At 42.1% G+C, this 21,246-nt stretch overlaps 1 protein-coding gene across 2 annotated transcripts in view; it reads left to right on the top strand.

Moving 5' to 3' along the window:
- The window catches only part of DIAPH2 (diaphanous related formin 2), a 686,654-nt gene that overhangs the window by 2,156 nt on the left and 663,252 nt on the right, over positions 1–21,246 (top strand). The window contains exons 2-4 of one of the 2 annotated variants that reach the window (XM_019536466.1): positions 1,500–1,676; positions 14,962–15,066; positions 19,127–19,147. In XM_019536466.1, coding sequence (XP_019392011.1) covers positions 1,500–1,676; positions 14,962–15,066; positions 19,127–19,147 — 303 coding nt within the window. The remainder of the gene's footprint in view (positions 1–1,499; positions 1,677–14,961; positions 15,067–19,126; positions 19,148–21,246) is intronic. The other variant, XM_019536467.1, reaches the window with a different exon arrangement.

The raw sequence follows: 21,246 nt of genomic DNA, 5'->3' as shown, positions 1-21,246 counted from the left end.
GAAGCCTCCTCTGGGCAGGCAGTTCTTAGCTGGTGAAAAGTCTCTCTGCTCTCCTGTGAGACTCTGTTATGAAGCAAATTACCTTGAATCAAGGCAGGAGCAGTATCCCAGGTTTCAGGTGGTCACAGTTGCTTTCTCCTTGGGAGAATATGAAGATTTCATTTCAAAAGTCTTAAATGGCTGTTCACTTGAATGATGGCTGTTTACTAAAAAACATGTCTTACCACATGTGAGAAACAGAACTGTATTGGCTATATTTTATACAAGGTTGGGATTTCTTTAAGCCAGTTTTTGAATCTTTAAGGTTCCTCAAATGTTAGCTGTAGATAACTTAAACTTCAGTCTAGTAATTTGTTTAACAAGCATTAACTAGATGGAACAAATTGAGCTTACTTCCATAGAAAATGCTACAACATTTTATATTTGTAACCCTATTTAAGCTGCTTCAAACCTATTGTGATTTCAATCTTAATAAAAAACATCTTCATAAGGCTGTTTTGAATCTATAAAAACTACATACCCAGTGAAGTGTACTAATTTGTGCATGGGCATGTTGAAGAGCATGTATTAGGAATTCACTATTTAGGTGACTTAATTCCTGCCTAGCTTACATAGAGTAAAATAACAAACTTTCTGCCTGTAAACTCCAGTCCCTAAGAATAAGATAATGTTTTGATTAGTATGGTGTCAAACAGCTTTATAATATAGTTTCACTTTCAATTGAAGTACAGTCCTTTCTGTTTTTTGTATTAACAAATTAACTGAGTGGTGCATGTGCTGCTAAAAGGAGAGAAAGGAATAAAATCTATTCAATTTTAACCAAGTAACTTTACTGTAGTTTACATAAGTTCTTACTAATGTCTTTCGAACGCATTTAAACTATGAATGGCTACTCCTTTGCAATAAAACTCTTAACAGGTTTGTGAAGCTGTTAATTACAAGAGACTGTACTTGAAACAATTTTTAAACAAGTCCTGACAAAAATCTATTCTGTTGTGTATTCTTTTGGGAACTTTATTTTTATGAGGACATACTACTTCATTCTGATGAAGCTGCCAAACTGTATCAATTGAACTAACCTCTGAAGAGCCACAGCTTTTCAGTCAGAGGAGGATTGGATGTTGCTGATGAGAGTTATGTTGCCAATGTTGCCTAGTGGAGAGAACATGCTATTCTGTCCACTAGGAAGATGTCCAAAGTTTTTCAGACCTTAACATAGTGTTCCCATGAATCTTGGAAAGGAGTTAAAAACCAGTCTTACAGGACATGATGGAAACTCATATCATTCTTCTAGACTAATTTAGTTGAAGATGCAACAATATTTATTTATGTGTTAAAGGGTATATTAATAGTACAGTCTCTGTTTATTGGCTATGCTGTTTAAATTAACCTTGGACATGTTTACACTATTTATTGAGCATGTGATGTGCTCAATAAATATTTATACATCCTTTTTTTGGTAAACATACATGCAAGTTTAAATATCTTTTTATTTGCAGCGTGACAGGCTAACAAGTCTTAGAAAGTCAGCTGTGAAAAAAGAGAAACCTCTGATTCAGCATCCTATTGATTCTCAAGCTTCTGTAAGTGAACTTCCAGTTGCTCAGCCACTTATTGATGAACGTTCTATGAATTTATCCGAAAAAGAAGTTATGGACCTCTTTGAAAAAATGATGGTAAGTTCTTTGCTTCTAGTCGTACTTCATATGCGTCAGTATTTTTGAATAGTGTTGACCTTGGTGTTTCTGAATTACTCCAAAAAGTTGAAATTTCACTGCAGAGGTAACAGTTTTGAAATGGGAAGATGGACTAAGCTATGACTTTAGATAACAGGCTAACATGTTTTAAGGACTTTGTTCAGTTAAGGTAATATAGGTAGTAGAAGTTTCCCCGGTACTTTAGATACTTAAGAGTTGCCTGGATTGACTAGAAAGTATGGAGCTAGGGAGTCAGGATGCACAATTTGTTGGTTGAACTGACTAGGTAAGGGACTTGAGGATAAGTAATAGTAAAGGAGAGTACTTATTTCCTCCTGTTTTATCCATTCATTTTCCAGCTTCTGTTAATTTGAGCTTGCCACTTGGAGTCTTCCTAAATACATTTTATCATCATTTATTTCAACTCCTGATTGTTCAAATGGCAACTTTTCATTTTACAAGCCTGTGCTGTATAATAATCTTTTTTTTTTTTTAAGTTTTATTTAATATGGTACTCGGCTTCAACTCAAGCTTGATAAAGGAATTTGTCACTTAGTATTTTAAAACAAACTGTTTCCAAGTTTTACTGTAATGGATGTGCTGTCAAGTTTGATACAGTTTTACATGCCCCATGTGTTGACATGTACAGTTTCTCACGAGGAGCTGAATTTTAAATTTAACCGAAGGATTTCAGTTACTCTGAAGGCCTCTTCACTGTGTGCTTTCCGAAGGGGTTAAACTAACTGAGGAGAAACTGTTTCTTTGCTACAGATGGAGCTTAGAATGTCTGGTGAAAGAAGGTACTTGACAGAGGAAGTAAGTGTTTTGAATTGGCTTCATGTTCAACATCTCCTCTAGTATGTTAAGTGGTTATAAGAACTCTGCTTCATTGCCTGTGCACTTGTGTTAATATTATCTCATCTGCCAGAGCCACCTTTCCAAAACGTGTTCAGGAGGAATCTTAACAAAAAGCGATTACTTTAGCCTTACTTACACAGGAAAGTCACTTGGATTAAGGCAAAGTGGGAAATTGAAGGAAAACCATTATTCTTGAGAGTCCCTGTGTAGACATCCTTGCTCTGGAATAAAATTTATTCTCAGTAGTTAAATACACTCCAGAAATTTGAATGATAATATGGAATAGATTAGTTTTTCAAAATAAACATACCCACACAGGGTTTTAGTTACAAATAGTGTTCCAGTATACTTTCCTAGGTAGTCTAATCGTTCAGTGAAACTAGAGAGAAATAAGTTGGTTTACCGCCCAACTGCTTTAAATTGTTTAGGATTTTACGTTACACTTACAGGTCAGGAAAAGGCTTGTACTGCATACAAGCCGCCACTGCAACACTTGCTTCTGTATGGAGCAGTGCTCCAAGCCTACTATTGGTAAACATACATGCATTTCATACAGCATGTTATATAGCTTAAACTTGGATGACTTGTCCAGTGCCACAAAGACGGCTTCAGTTCTGGTCAGCTCCAGCCCCAGGTGCCAAATGAAGGGGCTCTGCAGGCTGGATTCTGCCTGCAGCCATCTTTGACACCCCTGGCATATGGAGTAGGGGAGATGATCCTATTTTGTTGAGCACTGTTATATGTAAAGCATGAGATACTAGTAACTTTGCTCAATTTGTTCTTGGAATTTGTTAAAGAAACCATCTTAGTGTTTAGCCCTGTGAATGGGAGCAAGGTTTGCATAGCCACTTCTGTGGTAACCTGACCAAGGCAACTTATAAAACATTTCTTTATCTGCTTATGCTAAAAGAAATTCAGAAGCAGAGAATAAAAATATATTGAATAGAATAATTAGGCCACATAATTATTCTTTGGATCACTCCATTAATGCCACCTGCTGTCATATCAAATTGAAATGTCATTCATTTAAAACTCATTTCCACTTAGTTTTAGTTGATCTGCAATATCTGTTAGTGCTTTCGACCTTATCCACATTGTCAGGTGTAACCAAGCAATAGCTATGCCTTCTTGCTTTCAGACTCCTAATGATATGACTTTACTAAGCTTGTCTGGAAAATGCTTTTCTTTTGAACATCAGGCAGTGTAGAATGACTGCATCTTCTAGTGTTGTTTGGACTGTGTTGAACATTTTCTCTCTCTTCCTATTTTCTTGACTCTCTTTTTTTGTTTGTTTCATAATCTTTAAATGACGAGTTCCTTAGCTAGGGTTGTTTTTCCAGCACTTGGAAAGCGTTTGATATATGTTAAGTACTGTCATGACTATGTTAAAATGGTCCTCTGAGTTTCAGACATGAGTGGGTCTGGGACCTAATTCTTTATGGAGATAGTGTAGGAAATATTGAAAAAACATACATTTCTACAGGTATAATGGTTGTAGTAAAACTTTGATATTTCATGGTGTGAGATTTAAAGAAGCGCAGTTAACCAAAACAGTAAATTGTTTTTTCTTAGTTAAAACAAGTGTTGATGTGAAATGTGGAACCAATTTATGGCTTATAACTATCTTGCTAATGGACTGTCTGCTGAAGATGGTTGTTTATAGTCAGGTGGCTTTTGACACAACTCCAGTTCACTCATTCCTCATGTCACTGTAAATGTTAATGACTGTGTTTCTTGCTTGTGAAAACACACTCTTTCAAAGGTAGAATAATGGAAATATCTAGATTTTGAAGTTGCATAATAACTTGAATATCAGTTTTTAACTTTGTTACTTTTGGAGTGATAATCTTTACAGTCATCTTTACAGTGTGGCACAAAACTACTTACTGTGTCATTTAGAACTTAAAGGTGATGAACTGACTTTCTGCATGGAGTGAAACACAGAATTGGAAGTTGTGTGGTGGGATTGGAGGGGGTGCTACTAGGCTGAGCCACCTGCATCACTTTGCCTGACCAGAACCTCGCTCCAGGTGGCACCCCAAGGGAGACTACATCTGGCTGACCCTCTTCCTGGAGCACACCCTCAAGCCTGGGGTAATCGCTGCTACCACCCCGGTTCTGGTCTTTGTTAGGGCCCTGTGCAGCCCTGGCTACACAGACCTTGGGGACGCTTTGCTCGCTAGTAGTATTTCTGGGTGCTCTTTATAGCCTGGAGCCACCCAGGATGTTTTCAGGTAGGACAGAATCTGATAATAATCAGCTGAGCTCTGCTAGTAGCAAAAAGGCCTGTTCCTCCTCTCAAGCATTCACAATTAGGTGTGCTGTAACAGATAGCTTTTATTAATCAGAGAGGGAGAGAATGGGGAAGGAGTACAAGATCGAAGAGTATTAAAAAAATAAATAAAAATGCCTTGAGCAAAAGAATGGGCTTTTTGGCCCCTTTTAACATGAGGCTAAAGATACATAACCCTAATTTACTGGCTCAATTTCAGGTAGGCTACTTACAGATATATCCAGAGGATTCTGGAGGCCCAAGCTTCTGTGTGCATTTCCAAAATGCCTGCTGGAGGAAGTCCCCCAACTAGGTGACCGGATCCTTAAATAACTGTTCTGACCTAATTACCCTGCTTCAACCAGAAACAGGCATTATTTGAGCCCTGTTGATGTGGTAAACAGCCCTCAGTGGAGTGATTGGGGTTGGCAGACTGGTTCCACAGGTTACTTGGCTGGAAATTTAAGACAAAGGGTATGGACACAGTAAGGGGGAATGGGAGGAAGCCAAGCATACAACTCAAACAAGATGCATGGCAAAATGGAGACAGTCAAAAGGGGATTTCTTCACAAGGTGAACAATGCTGGATTTTTTTTACAGTTGTATTAGTAAGAAAAGGTACTTAATAAAGGGAAAATAGGCATATGCAAGTAGGGTGAACTAAGGTTGCCATGGTGAAATGATAATTGGAAAAATGAAGCTTTAAATATATTTCACATTCCAGGTGATACGAAGTACAAGATGCAAGTTAAATGGAGAATAGTCTCATGGCTTCTTTATTTCAATTTAGCATATCTAAAATAGAGTAGTTTACTTCCAGATAATGAATTCTGCTATGCATTATCTTGCATGGAATATGGAAAGGTACTTCTGAATTATTTGACACTCCATGTAAGTGTATGCCAAATAATTGCTGCTTTTTTGAGATGATGCAGTAATGCCTGAGGGAGTAGTTGGGTTATGGAGCAGTAGGTTGGCAAATGGGTGGGATTACTACATGGGGGGATTCCAGGAATTAAATTTTTCTAGGGCAGAGGTGGCCATCTGCAGTATGATTGCCCCAAGTGGCATAAGCAGTGTCACTGCACCAGATAGGGTGGGAAGCTGAAGGCAGAGCAGATCAGTCAGGGAACACAGGGTACAAAGCAGACCAGGAGATTGGGCAGGGGTCAGTGATTGGAATATCCCTTAGATAGAGTGGGGCTCATCTGTGGCATGTGTCAAAGTTGGCCTCCACTGCTGTAGGAAAAAGCTTGTCAGAATAAGAAGCTACCTTTGACAAAAATTTTAAAGCACGGGCCAGATCCACCCAGTGTCATCCATTTGTTTGGCCTGCCAGACTGCCAGCATGGTGTGGGGAGTGGCCTGCTACGAAATCCAGGGCCTTCAGGCAGTCAGAGCCAGGAGGATAGGGCAGTCAGAGCCAGGAGGGCAAGATGAGGATTGACACAGCTGCTTTGTCTATCCACATTGTTATGGCCTTACCTTTCTGGTTTGTGGCCCTGTCAGATACTTGTGCTGGAGCCAGAGCAGGAGCTGCTGCCACTGCATGGGGCACATGATGGTGTAGGTTCTAGCTCTATCATGGGCAGGGATCCTGGTTTTCTCTATTTTAAAAAAAAAAAAAAAAAAAAAAGCTGACTAGATCATGTTAGTGGGAGACTGCATACCCAAATTCTCTGATTTAAAAAACCTCCCAAACTTGTGTTTTTCTATGATAATAAAAGGAAATGCTGCACATGTGCACACACTCAGTTGAACATGGTGTTTTATTGATATATTTATAATTTTAAAGCAATTTGAAGGCTACCAGTGCCTCAATTATAATAAATTCTGAATACTTACATATTTTGGCATTTTTGTTTTTTATCATGGAAAATCAGAGCTCACCATGACGCAGGTCCCACTGTGGCTGTCTCTCCTCCCCTCCTTTGGTCCCCTTTGTTGCTCTTGTGGTGATGAGTAGCCCTGCTATGTTGGTGTTCTGCCAATGCCCGTGCTGTTCCCCGCACACCCCCCCGTCCCCTGCTGCTGCCTCTCACTCCCAAAACCCAGTCCTACCAGTCCCCTCTTGGAGGCCATGCTTCACTTCTCTGCCTGCTCCAATCCCGCCTATGCCTGGAGCAAAGGAAGACTTTGCGGGAGCTGTGTCTTAGTGAGGACAGGTTTTGCGATGCCTGGCCACCTTGGAGAAATGTATGGGTTGTGCTGTTATTCATTGCCATTTGGCAATGAAGCCATCTGCTTCTGGGCTTCCTGCCAGAGGCTATGAAGTGTTTAGCAATCAAAAAAAATTTGGAGGGGTGGGCAATGCAAGGCAGGGTGGTGGAGAGCCTGGTGGCTGGAGGAAGCAGGCAGAGTGCTTTCTGGGCATGTGTGTGCATGGGCCTGGGTGGGGAGCCTGCCAAAGTTGAATGCAAGCCCCTGGACTGGGGGTGGGGGGAAGGGAGTGGGCATGATACCTTGGAAGAGGAAGGTTTGCTCCTGTTATGCAGCTCCGGCACCTGCCACACCCTTGCCACAGCTGCTGACTCTCTTCCAGCCAGAGCTCAGACAGTACGTCAGCCCACGGTGTAGGGTCCACGCTGAAGTCTGCAACTGCCCTGTGTGATGCCTGTCACTCCCTACCTGCTGCAGATCCCAAAGAACCTCTGCTGCTATGCCCATGATTAGCACCTGGCACCACCTGCTGTCCCACCTCTCCTCCCTCAGGTCCTCTTGCCCCATGTCCCCTTTCCTCCATGCCTCCCCACTGCCGCCTCTTTGTGCATATCTGCTGGCAGGCACAGGAGGAGGTGCAGAGTGCTGAGGCAGCAGGCAGGCTCCATGGCACAAGTGGCTCAGTTGATGGCTTCTGGCCGTGAAGAGGGAAAGCTCTGCCCCATGTGCACTGTCCTGCTCCAGCCACATGTCTGTGCATACACACAGTTCTCCCTGCCTCCAAACACCCTCCCCCCAGACCCAGGCAGCTCCCTACAGGCTGGAGCTCTGCTAGTTTCTTGCTTTAAAGGAGTAGATCCAGGTTTTACTCTGGGAAACGTAAAACACAGATTCCTGGTCATGGGATGGATAGCAGGTCTGCCGCTGCATGCTCATGCTCTCAGTCAGGCCTAGGACATAAGATGGATTTGTCATAGAATCATAGAAAGTTAGGGTTGGAAGGGACTTCAGGAGGTCATTTAGTCCAAACCCCTGCTCAAAGCAAGATCATTCCTAACTAGATCATACCAGTCAAAGTTTTGTCTAGCTGTATTTTGAAATGCACCAAGGATGGAGCTTCCACCACCTCTTTGGGTAAGTTGTTCCACAATGTTTTACTACCCTTCTAGTGAGAGAACTTTTCCTAATGTCTAACCTAAACTTTGGTTGCTGCAGCTTGAGACAATTACTCTTTTTTCTGTTATCTGCCACCACTGAGAGCAGTCTAGCTTTATCCTCTTTTGAACTCCCTTTCAGGTAGTTAAGTCTCCATCTGTCTCCTCTTCCGTAGACTAAATAATCCCAGTTCCCTCAGCCCTTCCTTCAGAAGTCATGTCCTCCAGCCCCTCACCATTTTTATTGCTCACTGCTGGACTCTCTGCAATTTGTCTGCATCCATTCTGTAGTAGGGCACCAATACTGAACACAGTACTCCAGATGTGTCCTCACCAGAGCTGAATAGAGGGGAATAATCGCTTCCCTTGACCTACTGGCAACATGCTTATCAATGTAGCCCAGTATGCTCTTAGCCTTCTTGGCAACAAGGCACACTGTTGGCTCATATTCAGCTTATTGTTCACTGTAACCCCCAGGTCCTTTTCGGCAGAGCTACTGCCCAGCCAGTCAGCCCCCAGTCTGTACTGGTGCATGGGATTGTTCTGTCCTAAGTGCAGGACTTTGCACTTGTCCTCGTTGAACCTCATGAGATTTATATTGGCCCAATCCTCCAATTTGTCTAGGTCACTCTGAATCCTAGCTCTGACACCTCAGTGTATGTACTACTCCCCACCCCCAGCTTGCTGTCATCTACAAACTTGCTGAGGGTGCACTCTATATGCCATCTTCTAGGTCATTGACGAAAGATGCCCCCATACCGCCCCCAGGCCACTCCACTTGATACTGGCTGCCAGCTAGACATCGAGCCATTGATTACTACCCTCTGAGCCCAATGCTCCAGCCAACTTACAACCCATTCATCCAGCCCACACTTACTTAGTTTGCCTGTGGAAATGTTGTGGGAGGTGGTATCAAAACTCTTGCTAACATCAAGGTACACCACATCCTGCATCTACAGAACCAGTCATCGTATCATAGAAGGGAATCAGGTTGGTCAGGCATGGCTTGCCCCTGGGGAATCCATGCTGATTGTTCCTGTCACTTTTTTCTTCCCCAAGTGCTTAGAAATTGATTCCTTGAGGATGTGTTCCATGATTTTTCGAGGGACTGAGGTGAGGCTGACTGGCCTGTAGTTCCCTGGATCTTCCTTCTTCTGTTTCTTAAGTATGGGCATAAGGGCTGTGTGAAAAGTCTGTTTCAATTTGGTTTCAGATTCAGCCATTTCGGAGGACAGTGACTATTTTTGGTGTTTTGGATCACTGTCCTCTTTCATTTCAGCAAAATCTCTGAATCTGTTTTGAATGGGCTGCAAGCTTTACACAGCCCTACCCAGCTGGGCAAGGTTTGCGGGTGGGGGCTGCAGGGCCCCAGTGGGGAGCAGGATGGAGCCGTGGGTGGCTTGTCTGTGGGAGGCCTGCTACCCTCCGTGCAGGTGAGGAGTCTTTCGTGTGGATCTCTGATCCCTGTCATGATGGGTTGCAGGGCAGGGAAGCAGCGCAGAGCGGTGAGCAAGCCTGCTTGTTCCTGCCATGTGACCTGGCTCCGCAGGGAGCAGAGATCTGTGTTGGGGGTCTCCTTGCCACTGTTGCCCACCCTGTGCTGCTCTGGCGATGTGGGGCTGTGGGGGTGGGCAGTGGTGGCGAGGAGACCCCAGCATGGATCTCTGCTCCCTGTGGATCCAGGTCTCGCAGTAGGGACCAGCATTGCCCTGCCATGCGACCTGGCTCTGCAGGGAGCACAGATCTATGCCAGGGTCTCCTTGCTGCTGCTGCCTACCCTGTGCAGCCAGGTCATGCGGCAGGGACCAGCACTGCCCTGCCATGCAACCTGGGTCCGCAGTGAGCAGAGAGCTGTACTGGGGTCTCCTTACCATCACTGTCTACCCCTTGCAGCCCTAGTAAGGACACCCCTGGCACAGCTCTCTGCTTCCTGCGGAGCAGAGTTGTGTGGCAGGTCAGCAGTGTACAGCTTTTTTTCTGGAAGTCCAGCTCCAAAACTCTGAAATTTTCCATTTCGTCTCATATGTTTTTGAGACTTCTGTTTTGATTTGGATTTAGTGTTTCAGGTGCCAAAACGGCCTGAAACCCTTCCGAAATGAAACGGCTGCCAAAATTTTGCACAGCCCTAATGACCGCTATCTTTGCTCTTCTCTGAGCATCTGGGAGCTCTCCTGATCACCATGAGTTTTCAGAGATGATGGCTAATGACTCTGCAATCACATCAGCCAACTCCCTCAGCACCCTCAGGTGCATCCCATCAGGCCACATGGACTTGTACATGTCTAGCTTTTCTGAGTAGTTCCTAACCTGTTATTTCATCACTGAGGGCTCCTTACCTCCTCCCCAAACTGTGCTGCCTAGTGCAGTAGTCTGGGAGCTGACCTTGCCTCTGAAGACTGAGGCGAAGAAGGCATTGAGCACTTCAGCCTTTTCTGCATCCTTTGTCACAAGGTTGCCTCCTCCACTATATAAAGGGCCCACACTTTCCCTGATTCTCCTCCTGCTACCAACATACTTGTAAAAAATCTTCTTGTTGCCTTTCAAGTCCCTTGCTACCTGCAACTCCAGTTGCTCCTTGGCCTTCCTGACTTCATTCCTGCATGCCCAAGCAATTCACTTATATTCTTCCCCAGTTATTTGTCCAAGTTTCCACTTCTTATAAGCTTCCTTTTTGTGATTTAGTTTACTAAAGAATTTCCTGCTAAGCCAGGCTGGTTTTCTGACATACTTGCTAGTCTTCCTGCGCATTGGGATGGTTTGTCTCTGTACTCAGTAAGGCTTCTTTAAAGTACAGCCAGCTCTCCTGGACTTCTCTGCCTCTCAGTCTGGCTTCCCAGGGGATCCAGCCCATAGTTTTCTTAGTGAGTCAATGTCTGCTTTTCTGAAATCCTCAGTCCTTACTCTGCAGCTCTCCAGCCTTCCTTTCCTTAGAATCTTGAACTCTTATCATTTTGTGGTCAGTGCTGCCCAAGTTGCCATCCACTACTACATTCCCCACCAATTCTTCCCTATTTGTGAGTAGCAGATCAAGAAGAGCATGGCTCCTAGCTGGCTGCTTCAGCACTTGCACTAGGAAGTTGTCCCCAATACTCTCCAAACACTTCCTAGATTGCCTGTGCACTGCTGTATTGCCCTCCTAGCAGATGTCAGGGTGATTGAAGTCCCCCATGAGAACTAGTGCCTGTGATTTGGGGAAACTTCTGCTAGCTGTTTGAAGAAAGCGTCATCCACCATTTCCTCCTGTTCTGGTAGCAGACCCCCACCATGATGTCATTCTTGTGGTTGCATGGTACACTGTTGAAAGTCTGACGAATGCTGCAAGCTCATCCAATCCAAGAAGTAGAATGCCAATGTGTAATGCTGGCCTTTAAAAATAAGGTGTTGTTGAATATGTATAACACGCACCTTTTAACATGAAGGTGGCTTATTTTCATGTTGACTTCAGATGATACAATTTGTGATGATGTTAAATGTCCAGACCTTTAATGTTAAACTACGTGAATTTTTGTGCTAAAACTAGATACGTTAAAATGTTATGTGAAGTACTTAAGCCTGCTACATGCAATAGTAATACCCACAGAACCGATAAAACTGTACAAGTAATAAAAGTAATAATTGTTGTATGCCTAAACTTCAGCTTGTCCCACCTAGCTGTCTTGTAGGTATTACAATATCAACTATAAAAAACATTTTAAGTAACAAGTTTAAGTTTATGAATGCATGGCAAACCTAAGCATTAAAAGAAGAAGAGCTGTTGGGTTATGACCTGATTATTTAGGAGGATGGCACAATCGGCACCATCAGTGAAGGACAGGTGTAGGGACAATAAATCAGTAAGATCTAAGCAAGTTTGTGAAATCTGTAATTGACTAGGGTCAGCAATCATGGGAAATCCTTGTTCCTGGGATTGCTTTTTGAAGATGATAGGTGATTAGAAAAAAAAAAGCAAATTTAATTTTAAATCATAAATGATTTAGCTATTTGTTCCTCTCTGTTTTATGTTTATTTTTAAAGGTTTCTGATTTTATTTATTTATTTAGTTTACCTTGGGGCTTCATGCTTAGTTAGTGATCACTGAAACTGAAAGAGAAATCTAGGATTTTAATAACATTGCTGTGAGAATAGCACAAAACCAAATATGAGCATAAGCAGTCACTCCAGATTGTGAACTTGCAATATATTTCATAAATTTCATAGACATTAGGGGCTGGAAGGGACCTCGTGAGTCCAGCCCCTGTGCCATAGGCAGGAAGTCAGCTGGGATAAAGTGATCCACCAAGAAAAATATCCAAATGTTTTTTGAAAAAGTTCAGAGTAGGTGTTCATGTATGGGCAGTTGAGTCTGCCATGAGAAGCCCCATGCTCCCCTATGGAGTGAGGCAGGACCTTTCCTTGGACTGTCGTCAGAGTGCATTCCCTTGGGCTGCCCAAGTTATTAGTAATGGGGTTGACATGACCTGGGCTAGAACTGTGTTAATAGACCATCCATCTCCTAGTGGTCTTAATTTAAAGCTCTGTCAAAACGGTCAACCATTCTGGCTGAGAAGAGCTTCTTCCCTTTCCAGGTGAGGTGGAAGCCATCCCTTTCCAACAGTCTGCTGTCTCTGAAGTGTGAATTGTGGTCAAAGAAGCCAAACCTCTCGTGATGGCACCATCACTGGAGTCTTCTATTCACCTCGCTGATGCACTTTTCCTTCAAAACCCATGTCCTGTGACCAGGAGGATTGATGGAAAAAAAACTATCTGTGCCCCCAGCCCCCTGTAGTTATGCATGATCCGGCCCGGACTGCTCTGTCCTGTATCATTTGTGCCCCATGGATGAGTAGCATGGGATGATGGTCAAAGGGCCAGATAAGTTTGGGGATCCTCTGTCACATCTTGGACACGAGTTCCAGGCAGGCATCAGATCCCACAGGCTAAGGGATCAGGGTGACATAGTGCTCCCTGTGTCCCCCTACGGAGGGAGTCACCCACCATGATAACTCTGTGCCTTCTTCTAGGCACAGGTGCTGGTGGCCCTCTGTCCTCACATGCTGGAGTTGGTATGGCTGGCTCAGTTGATGTGAGAGGTGCAAAACAGTTGTGCAGCTCCAGGGGAGTGGTAACCTGGCACTGTGCTGCTTTGCTTTGGGCCAGAGGTGACCACTGTCCCGGCAACCCCAGGTTCGACTTCATGGCGGTTCCTTGGTTCTGCCACACTTTCATCAGCCATCAGGTAGACAGCCTGAAAGTAAGAGTCTAGCTCCTGCTCCGCATCTCTAATGGAGTGCAGCCACTGAACCATTGCCTGGAGTTCCCTGATCTGGTACTCCAGGGCCTCCACCATTGGGCACACCTCACAAGGGGAGGTATTAATGTTCCCAAACCAAGCTGCCTGCAGTCTTGCTAGGCAACCTCCACATGGAGCCAGGGGCTCTGTCTGAGTCAAGGCTGGGGCAGAGGGTCCCACCCAGGTAGGGGCAGGGACCACAGGCTCCGTTTGGGTGTAGGCTGGATCATGGGCTCCGTTTGGGTGGAGACCCCACTGGTGGCAGAGGTGGGGAGTCCAGGTGTAGGGGGGAGCCTCGGGGTGTGATGTGTCCCACTAACTGATGGTCCTTGTAGTAGTCTGGCTACTTCTGTGCAGACCCTTGGCTGCAGTTAAGTGCCTGGAGCTCCTGTGCAAACTCCTGTGCTAACTCAAGCACCGGGCCCAGAAGCACACCTGATTGAGCATCCTGTTCATGTGGCTCCGGTCATGTGGCTCCCTGGGGGGCTGGGCCAAGTAGGAGCCGAGGCGGGGCAAACCGCTGGGAGTTGGCTCCTCTCAACTACCTTCCTGCCCCTGGCTAGTCCCCTCCCACCATGGGTCCCACTCACTTCTGGGTCTGCTGCGGTCAGATGGGGTCTACTGTGCTTGCTGGGGGTCTTTGGAGTGCAGGGGCATGATGGGCTTACACCCATGTGTATCTGCCCGCTCCTGGACCCAAACTGCCGCTCGTCGACCCGAACATATCTAACTCATGTCAGAAAAACCATGATGTGTTTTCACGATACGTTTCGTCAGGCCACATTATTTGAAATCATTGGGACTGGTACTGCAAAGTCACTTAACATTTTCATTTTTTTAAATAAATCCCTTGTAGCAGGTGCTGGAAGCAGTAGTATCTAATGGATTCCACTGGAGTGGGATTTAGGATTCCTGGTTTGCATTTGTAGTTCTGTTCCTGCCCTTCTGAGTGACTTGACTGTTCCTTTCTATTTTCTTGGAAAAACACTAAATGTAATGATGAGAAATTGTACTGAAAAGGTAATTAAGTGCCCAATATGAGCTTGGAAGCCCATTACAGAATGCTGTTTAAGAAGAAAGAATTCAAGCATACTCTTTGTGTACTGTATTGAAAGTTTAAACTTTTTGGATGGCTCCAAAACAGTGTGGTCTAAAGTGATAGTATTGTATGCCACTTGAAACAATATTTTATTAGATGTTTAAGGACTGATGCTTGAAATATTTACATTTGCTCAGTTTTTTAATATCTTGTTCTCCACTCCCCTCCACACACCCCAGTGTGGTGATTCTAACGGATGTGCTGATTCTAGTACTCGTTTTTAGGTATATTATGGAAAATTATAAAGTTAGAGTTAGCAATCGGTTTTTAACATGAAGTACATTTTAAATAGGCAGTTGAGATGAAACCAAACTGGAAAAATTCACGGTTAACTTAAGTGATCACAGATGAACCACTAAGCCCAGTCACACATTAGTCAGCTGTGGTGAAGATTAAAAAAAAACAAAGAATAAATATAAATCTGATATTTTATATCATTTTTGCCTCTACAGGAAGACATGAATCTAAATGAAGAACGGAAAGCTCCTTTACGGAATAAGGACCTGACCACAAAGCGTGAGATGGTTGTCCAGTACATTTCTGCAACTGCCAAATCTGTAAGTAGGTGACTCTCCAGAACAGACCAGAAAAATAAGTTTAGTCTAATGTGATTTTTGTTTGTTTGTTTTGTTTTTCAAGCTGAAGTCTTACTTTGTTCTCCAATTTATTTATCTAGAGTGGTTAAAATCTGTACTTCATAGTATACTTCAAAATGCCTTCAACTGTGGATGTAGAGTTGGTTCAGAAGAACTGATTTGTATCCCTTTTAGCTGCTCATTAATCTGAAACTTGATATTTTGCTAATAAACCATTAAGATCACAAAATGTGCTTCTGTAGAGAGAGAATGTTTCTGAGCATATTTTTTTTGCCCAGGTGATCTTAACAGATATTTAGGGCATCTAGTTAGGACACCATAAATGACATGGACAGACATTGTCACCTGATTTAAACAGAAAACATAAAATAGCAGATAACAACTGAAGATAGAAGTATTGAGTAGTAATAAAAATGAAATTAGACAAGGTCTGGTAGCAGAGCTTGTTTTGGTGTTGGTTAATATTCTGAAGCACAAGTTAATATGTCTGTTTATGATGAGGGTAGCCCTAAAGTGTATTATCTAGTCAAGTTTGTTAGGTCAAGTGTGGCTTTTTTTTTGGTTTTTTTTTGTACTTCATAAAACACTTATAATGGCTTCACAAATCTCTTTGCTATCAAGGTGGTCACTTCTTAACACTGTTTAAGGGTACTTTCATGCAGAGGGAGTTTATTTTAATGTGTAGGATTCTAAATCTCTAACTTTGCACTTTGCCTAGTTAAGTGGTCACTGAGAAAATATTACTATTTTAATGAAAGTCTGTTTGAAGCAGTATTGTTCTGCCGCTACCCATTTTTTCCAATATATTTTAAATGTTTATATTATAATGAAATAGCATTTAGAACATGAATTAATCATAAAGAACCATAAAGTTTTTGTTTAAATAAGGCTGATCGGTGCAGTCTATCTGCAATAGAAAGGATATTGTTATGTAAGTAGTTGACGTACATATGAAATATTATGTAAGTGTAGCAATTCCAGTATAAATTAGAAATGAAGTTTGCCCTAAACTCCCTTACTGTACTTGGTGTTCCTTCTGCTTTTAAGTAAGGTAGCGCTGAGTGTTAAAACAATTTAAACAGTTCACTGCAGCACTGCCAGGATAGAGTAACAGCACACTTTTTAATTTGCTGAGGACAGAAATGTGTTTCAAGTGATAAGTGAAGTTTGCCACCAGCATAATTTTCGACATAGCTGGGGAGGCATAAGGTTTTACTTAAAAGTTTGATGAATCTCTTTCAATTTTTACACTTATCACTTAATAATAAAATGTTATTGGAAATGCAGGGCATAGGTTTAAAACAGTTTTTAAGATACTTGAAGGCAGAGTTGCCATTAATTTTACATGTGAGTGCAAAACATGGCTAACATTACATGGACAATCATGTTTAACATGGCCATATGTTAAAGTAAGGTGGTAAAATTGTTACTGCGTCTGCCTAGTGGATTTTGTGTAGAATACGTTTAACCTTTTTAAATTACACTGCTAAATGAAGTTCACTTCACCTAATTTTTCACAATACAATGTATGCAAATGACTGTGTATGCACATACACACACATTCTATACAGAACCTTTATTTATTCTTTTTGAGAAAAAAGTACTTAAACCTATCTTAAAACTGGTATAACATGTAAATGAAAATGCTGTAAGACTAGAGAAGCCTACCTGTTTTCAAACGTCAGTGAAACCTTAGAGATTGTCCTTCGAAAAAGAGAAATCCAGAGTTTAAGGCATTGTCTGGAACAACATACTTGAATTTAACATGCAAGCCTAAATAACGTTCCTGTATTATAATACAGTTTTACTTTTTTTCCATGGATTACTTCTGGACCTCCTGGTTAGGATGCTTTAATTTTTCTTTTTCCTAAACTGATAAAATACTTAAAACTTACTATTTCTGGCAAGAAGAAAACACCTTACATGTTAAACCTTTCTGTTTTTTGGAAAATGGAAGATTTTTCTAATGAGAGTACCAAATGAAAATAGTCTTCTTGAAGTAACTGCTAGAAGTAATACTGTATCATAGATGCTTGAAGGTTATGCCAAAGTATGGGTCATAATTTGCCAACTTACTAATATGGCATTGTCAAGGTTGCATGCCTAACAAGTTATGTTTGCATTTTAACAAACTTGTATCTCAAACAGAATAGAGTATGTGGAAGTGTGACATGAATTTAGGAATTGATTTAAATAAAACATTAATAGAATTACAGTAAAATCTGGCACTTAGTAACCAGCATGCTCCATTAACTGGCATGCTGGTCAATGCAGCAAAAGCCAAACTGGAAGTGCCCACCAGGGCAAAGCAGCCTGCATGGGGCTCCCCTCCCCATCCCCTGATACGCTGACGCCAGGGAGGGGCAGTGGTGCACCAGATGCAGTGGGAGGGGCAGCAGCCTGAAAAGGCAAAGACGCCTGTTCGGGTTTCTCGGGTAACCGGCATATTTGGTTATCTGGCGCCCCCCCCATTGCCCATGGGTGCTGGATAAGAGAGCTTTTGCTGTAGTATCTTTAAGCACCTACCCACAAACACTTCCAACTTTGCTCAGCTTTTCCTATGGATGTTTTATTAGGTGTTACAACTTTTTAACAAAAACATTTTAATTCTAATTCATGAATAAATCTGCATATATTTAATTCAGACACATGCAAACCATATTGTAAACCAGTTGCCATAGATCATTCTGTGTATAAACTAGAAATATATGGATGAGCATTCATAACACATTTGTGGTAATGTCATGAATCATGCAGCAGATCAGGTTAATCTGTAAAGTAGGAATTTGGTGTTTAAAACAAGCTAAGGTTTGCTTTTAATAGTCTCTCAAATCCTGCAACTAGGCTGACTCTGGCACTAGAAAGGACTAAATTGGTTCTTCTGTTCTTCTTATCCTTATCAATAACCTCTCTTAGTCGACTGTGGCTGCCTATACATGTGCTTAGGGGTGGGGGCATTTTAATAAGAGTGCTTTTCAGACAGCTCCTCTGATTAAAATGGCTCGCTATTGTGTGTTCAAGCCCCTGCACATTTCAAAACAGCTGCTAGAGTTCAGTTGACAGGGTTTAGATAAAGCACCCCTGCAGCCATTTTGAAACACGTGGGGGCTTAATGCACATGTTGGTGAGGCGATGCTGGAGCATTCCAACTAGAATGCAGAGCAGACTTGATTAATCAAGTCTGCACCAATTTGTTCTAATTAGAACATTAAAGAGCATGTCTATAGGCACCCTATATTTGTACTGGGCTGCAGGAGGTAGCCAAAGGAGAAGTAAAGGTAACAGTGCTTTTTTAGGCCTATCCACTTTGAGTAACTGAATTAAGCAGTAATTAATGGATTGTGAAAGTCCAACTTTGTTAGTATAAAAGCATCTTACAGGGGCAGCACAGAAAAAAAGAGTTCCCAAATTCTGGATGACACTAGTTTTTGTGGGGGGGCGGGGTTTGTGGGTTTTACTTGATAATTGGTGTAATAGAAAGCATCCATACTGAACAGTTGAACAGCATGCCATGTGAAAAGATTTCATAAAATACTAAAGGTCAGACTTCCAGTCACAGGCTACATGTTAAATTATAAAAATATAATGGCCTTTGCTAAATGAAACAAAAAAATCTCTAAGTAAAGGGAATCATCATTACCAGAATAAAGCTGGAATTGAACAAGCTATTAAGTGTTCTGTTGCCATTAAATTTTTCACAGTACTATATTTTGTTAATGCATAGTGCTTGATGCTTAAATTACAAAATACTCTAATCCTTGATCATCAGCTGCTGCATGGGTATATAAAATACTAATGATTGGGCACTTGATCATTAAATACAACCTTAACTTTCTCCACCCCAATGATGTACCTATTACATGGCTTCAGTTAATTTATAAAATATTTAATAAGTATTCAAAAAGATGTAGCCAGGATTGACTAATTATTAGAGTTTTTGTGTGAAGTGTGATGGCTTACTAATTTTGCTATGTTTGTTTTTTTTACACCGTAATCACTCTTCGCTGACCACTGCATGCAGATAACTGGAAGTAAAGTTCTGGTGAGTACAAATGTGGTTGTGGTTGGTTGCTCTAAATACACACTTGTATGTGAAGTCTCCTACTTAAAAGATTTTGGTCACCTTACCTTGTTTTGTATAGGATGTCAAGGACATTTAACTGTATGCTAGCAATATAATAGTAAATTCTTATATTAAGAAGTAAGAAATACAGTAACAATTGACACAAAGCTTTCTAGGATCTAAATTAAGGCCCATTCAGTTACTTGGGAATTGTTCTTTGTCGAACTTGAAATACGGACCTTATTTAAAATGGACCAGATAAGGGTTTTTTTGTACAGAACATGATTCTCAACAAAAACCCATGCCACTGTGGAATACCATAGACAAAGGAGGATTTAGCCATCTCAGGATTTGACTGAATTAAGTCTCCAATTCATATACTGTTTTGCAGTAAAAAAAGTAATATCTATTATGGGGATATCCCTTTAGAGTATGACAGTCAGCCTTTGGAACTAATTAATCATAAGCATTATGTGAAGATTTCTAAGAATGTGGTTTTAGGAGAGAGTGTCACTAAGAGTGTTTCCTTGTTTTGAACTAGTGTTGATAGGTGATAATATGAAGTCATTCTATGTGGCTCTTTTGCCTTGGAGCTAATCTGTGATCTGAAATTTCAGTATTAAACTCAGGGCAGGAAAACCTGGGAGAAGGGTTGAGCTTGTTAAATAGTAATTACAGTATGTTTTTTTAGATAAGTGCTTTTCTAAAGATGTGACTGCCCTGTTCTGTTATAGGGGTGGGTGAGATTATAGAGGGTACTTGACATGCATATTTGCTTAATACACAATGTGGAATCAAAATTGTTGAAGTTTGCCTTGCAGCTTTTGGTTGGAAGAAAATGTACCCTTTTTGAGACGGAATTTTTAAATGGCATAATAAACGAGGTAAAGAATTGCTGAATGTATAGTAGAGACTAATATTAAGCTGCAGTGACCCACAGATGATCCACTCCTGTGGGCCTTAAGTTTGACACCCTTTACCTACAGCATTCTCGTTTGTCACTTCTATGTAGCCTTAACAAAAAAAATTTTACCTCTAAATGGTTTAAAGGTATATATTTTTTAAAACAAAAACACTTGAGCAATCTATGGGTTGGAAGCATATTTGAAATAAATCAATTTTTGACTTGATGTGAGAACAGATCTTGAACAAATTTCCCAGCTGTGAAAGAGTACACCTAATAGTAGTCGGGTAAAGGTATATCTTTTTCCGCCTCCTTTAGGATTAGATCACAGACAATAACAAGATGAAGATTTTAAGTACCAGTTTATTTTTAGTGGTGATCTCGATTCTCGCCTGCCATGTTTCGATAGAAATGAAAAGGTTTTTTGTGTTTTTTGGGAGGAATGGATTTGAACACCACTATGTAACCTGAATATGTCACTTCACCTTGTAACATGGAACTTTGAAACCTTCCTCCAAGTCTATGGAAATTCAGCAATCCTTTTTGTAAAAACTCATATTGGGATTGGGCAGTAGTGCAGGTCAGGAGATGAGGAATCACTGTGTGGGGATGTGGTAGTAGGACCCTCTGCTTTCCCATCCCCTGACATGTGCTGCTGCTCGATATCTTGACCCATACTGCTGATGTGCAGAAGCTGGGTTAGGGGATGTGACAGTAGCAGCACATGTTCGGTGATCAGGCAGCAGTTGGGTTTAGGGGATAGGGAAGCAATGTGGGCTGCTGCCACATTCCCTGACCCACACTGCTGTCCTGACCGCAACATGGATCACGGAAAGGAGGAACAGTATAAATCAGGTGATGGGGCAGTGGCACGCACTGCTGTCCTATCCCATGGTCTTCCACCAGATCCCTGAACTGTTGCTGCCCCTCCAACCCACTACCACCCAATCCTACACTCTACCTCTGGCCCTTGACCCACACTTATCACATGGCTGCTGACTTCATGATTCCCAAGTAGCAGCGGCAGTCCTGGTAGCTTTGGCTCCCCTGGGGCAGAGCTGGCGTGCCGATTTACTTGAATCCAAGATGAAGCTGTTTCTTCCCCCCTTTTGTTGACTGGAGGGGGTGGGGGGTGATGCCCCTTCTTGGATTCAGATAAATACAGTGATTATTG

Source organism: Crocodylus porosus, unplaced genomic scaffold (genome assembly GCF_001723895.1).
Source record: "Crocodylus porosus isolate Cpor-Errol unplaced genomic scaffold, CroPor_comp1, whole genome shotgun sequence".
NCBI classification, from domain to species: Eukaryota; Metazoa; Chordata; order Crocodylia; family Crocodylidae; genus Crocodylus; species Crocodylus porosus.
The sequence above is the reverse complement of the archived record's forward strand: the minus strand, read 5'-3'. Positions and strand labels throughout refer to the sequence as shown.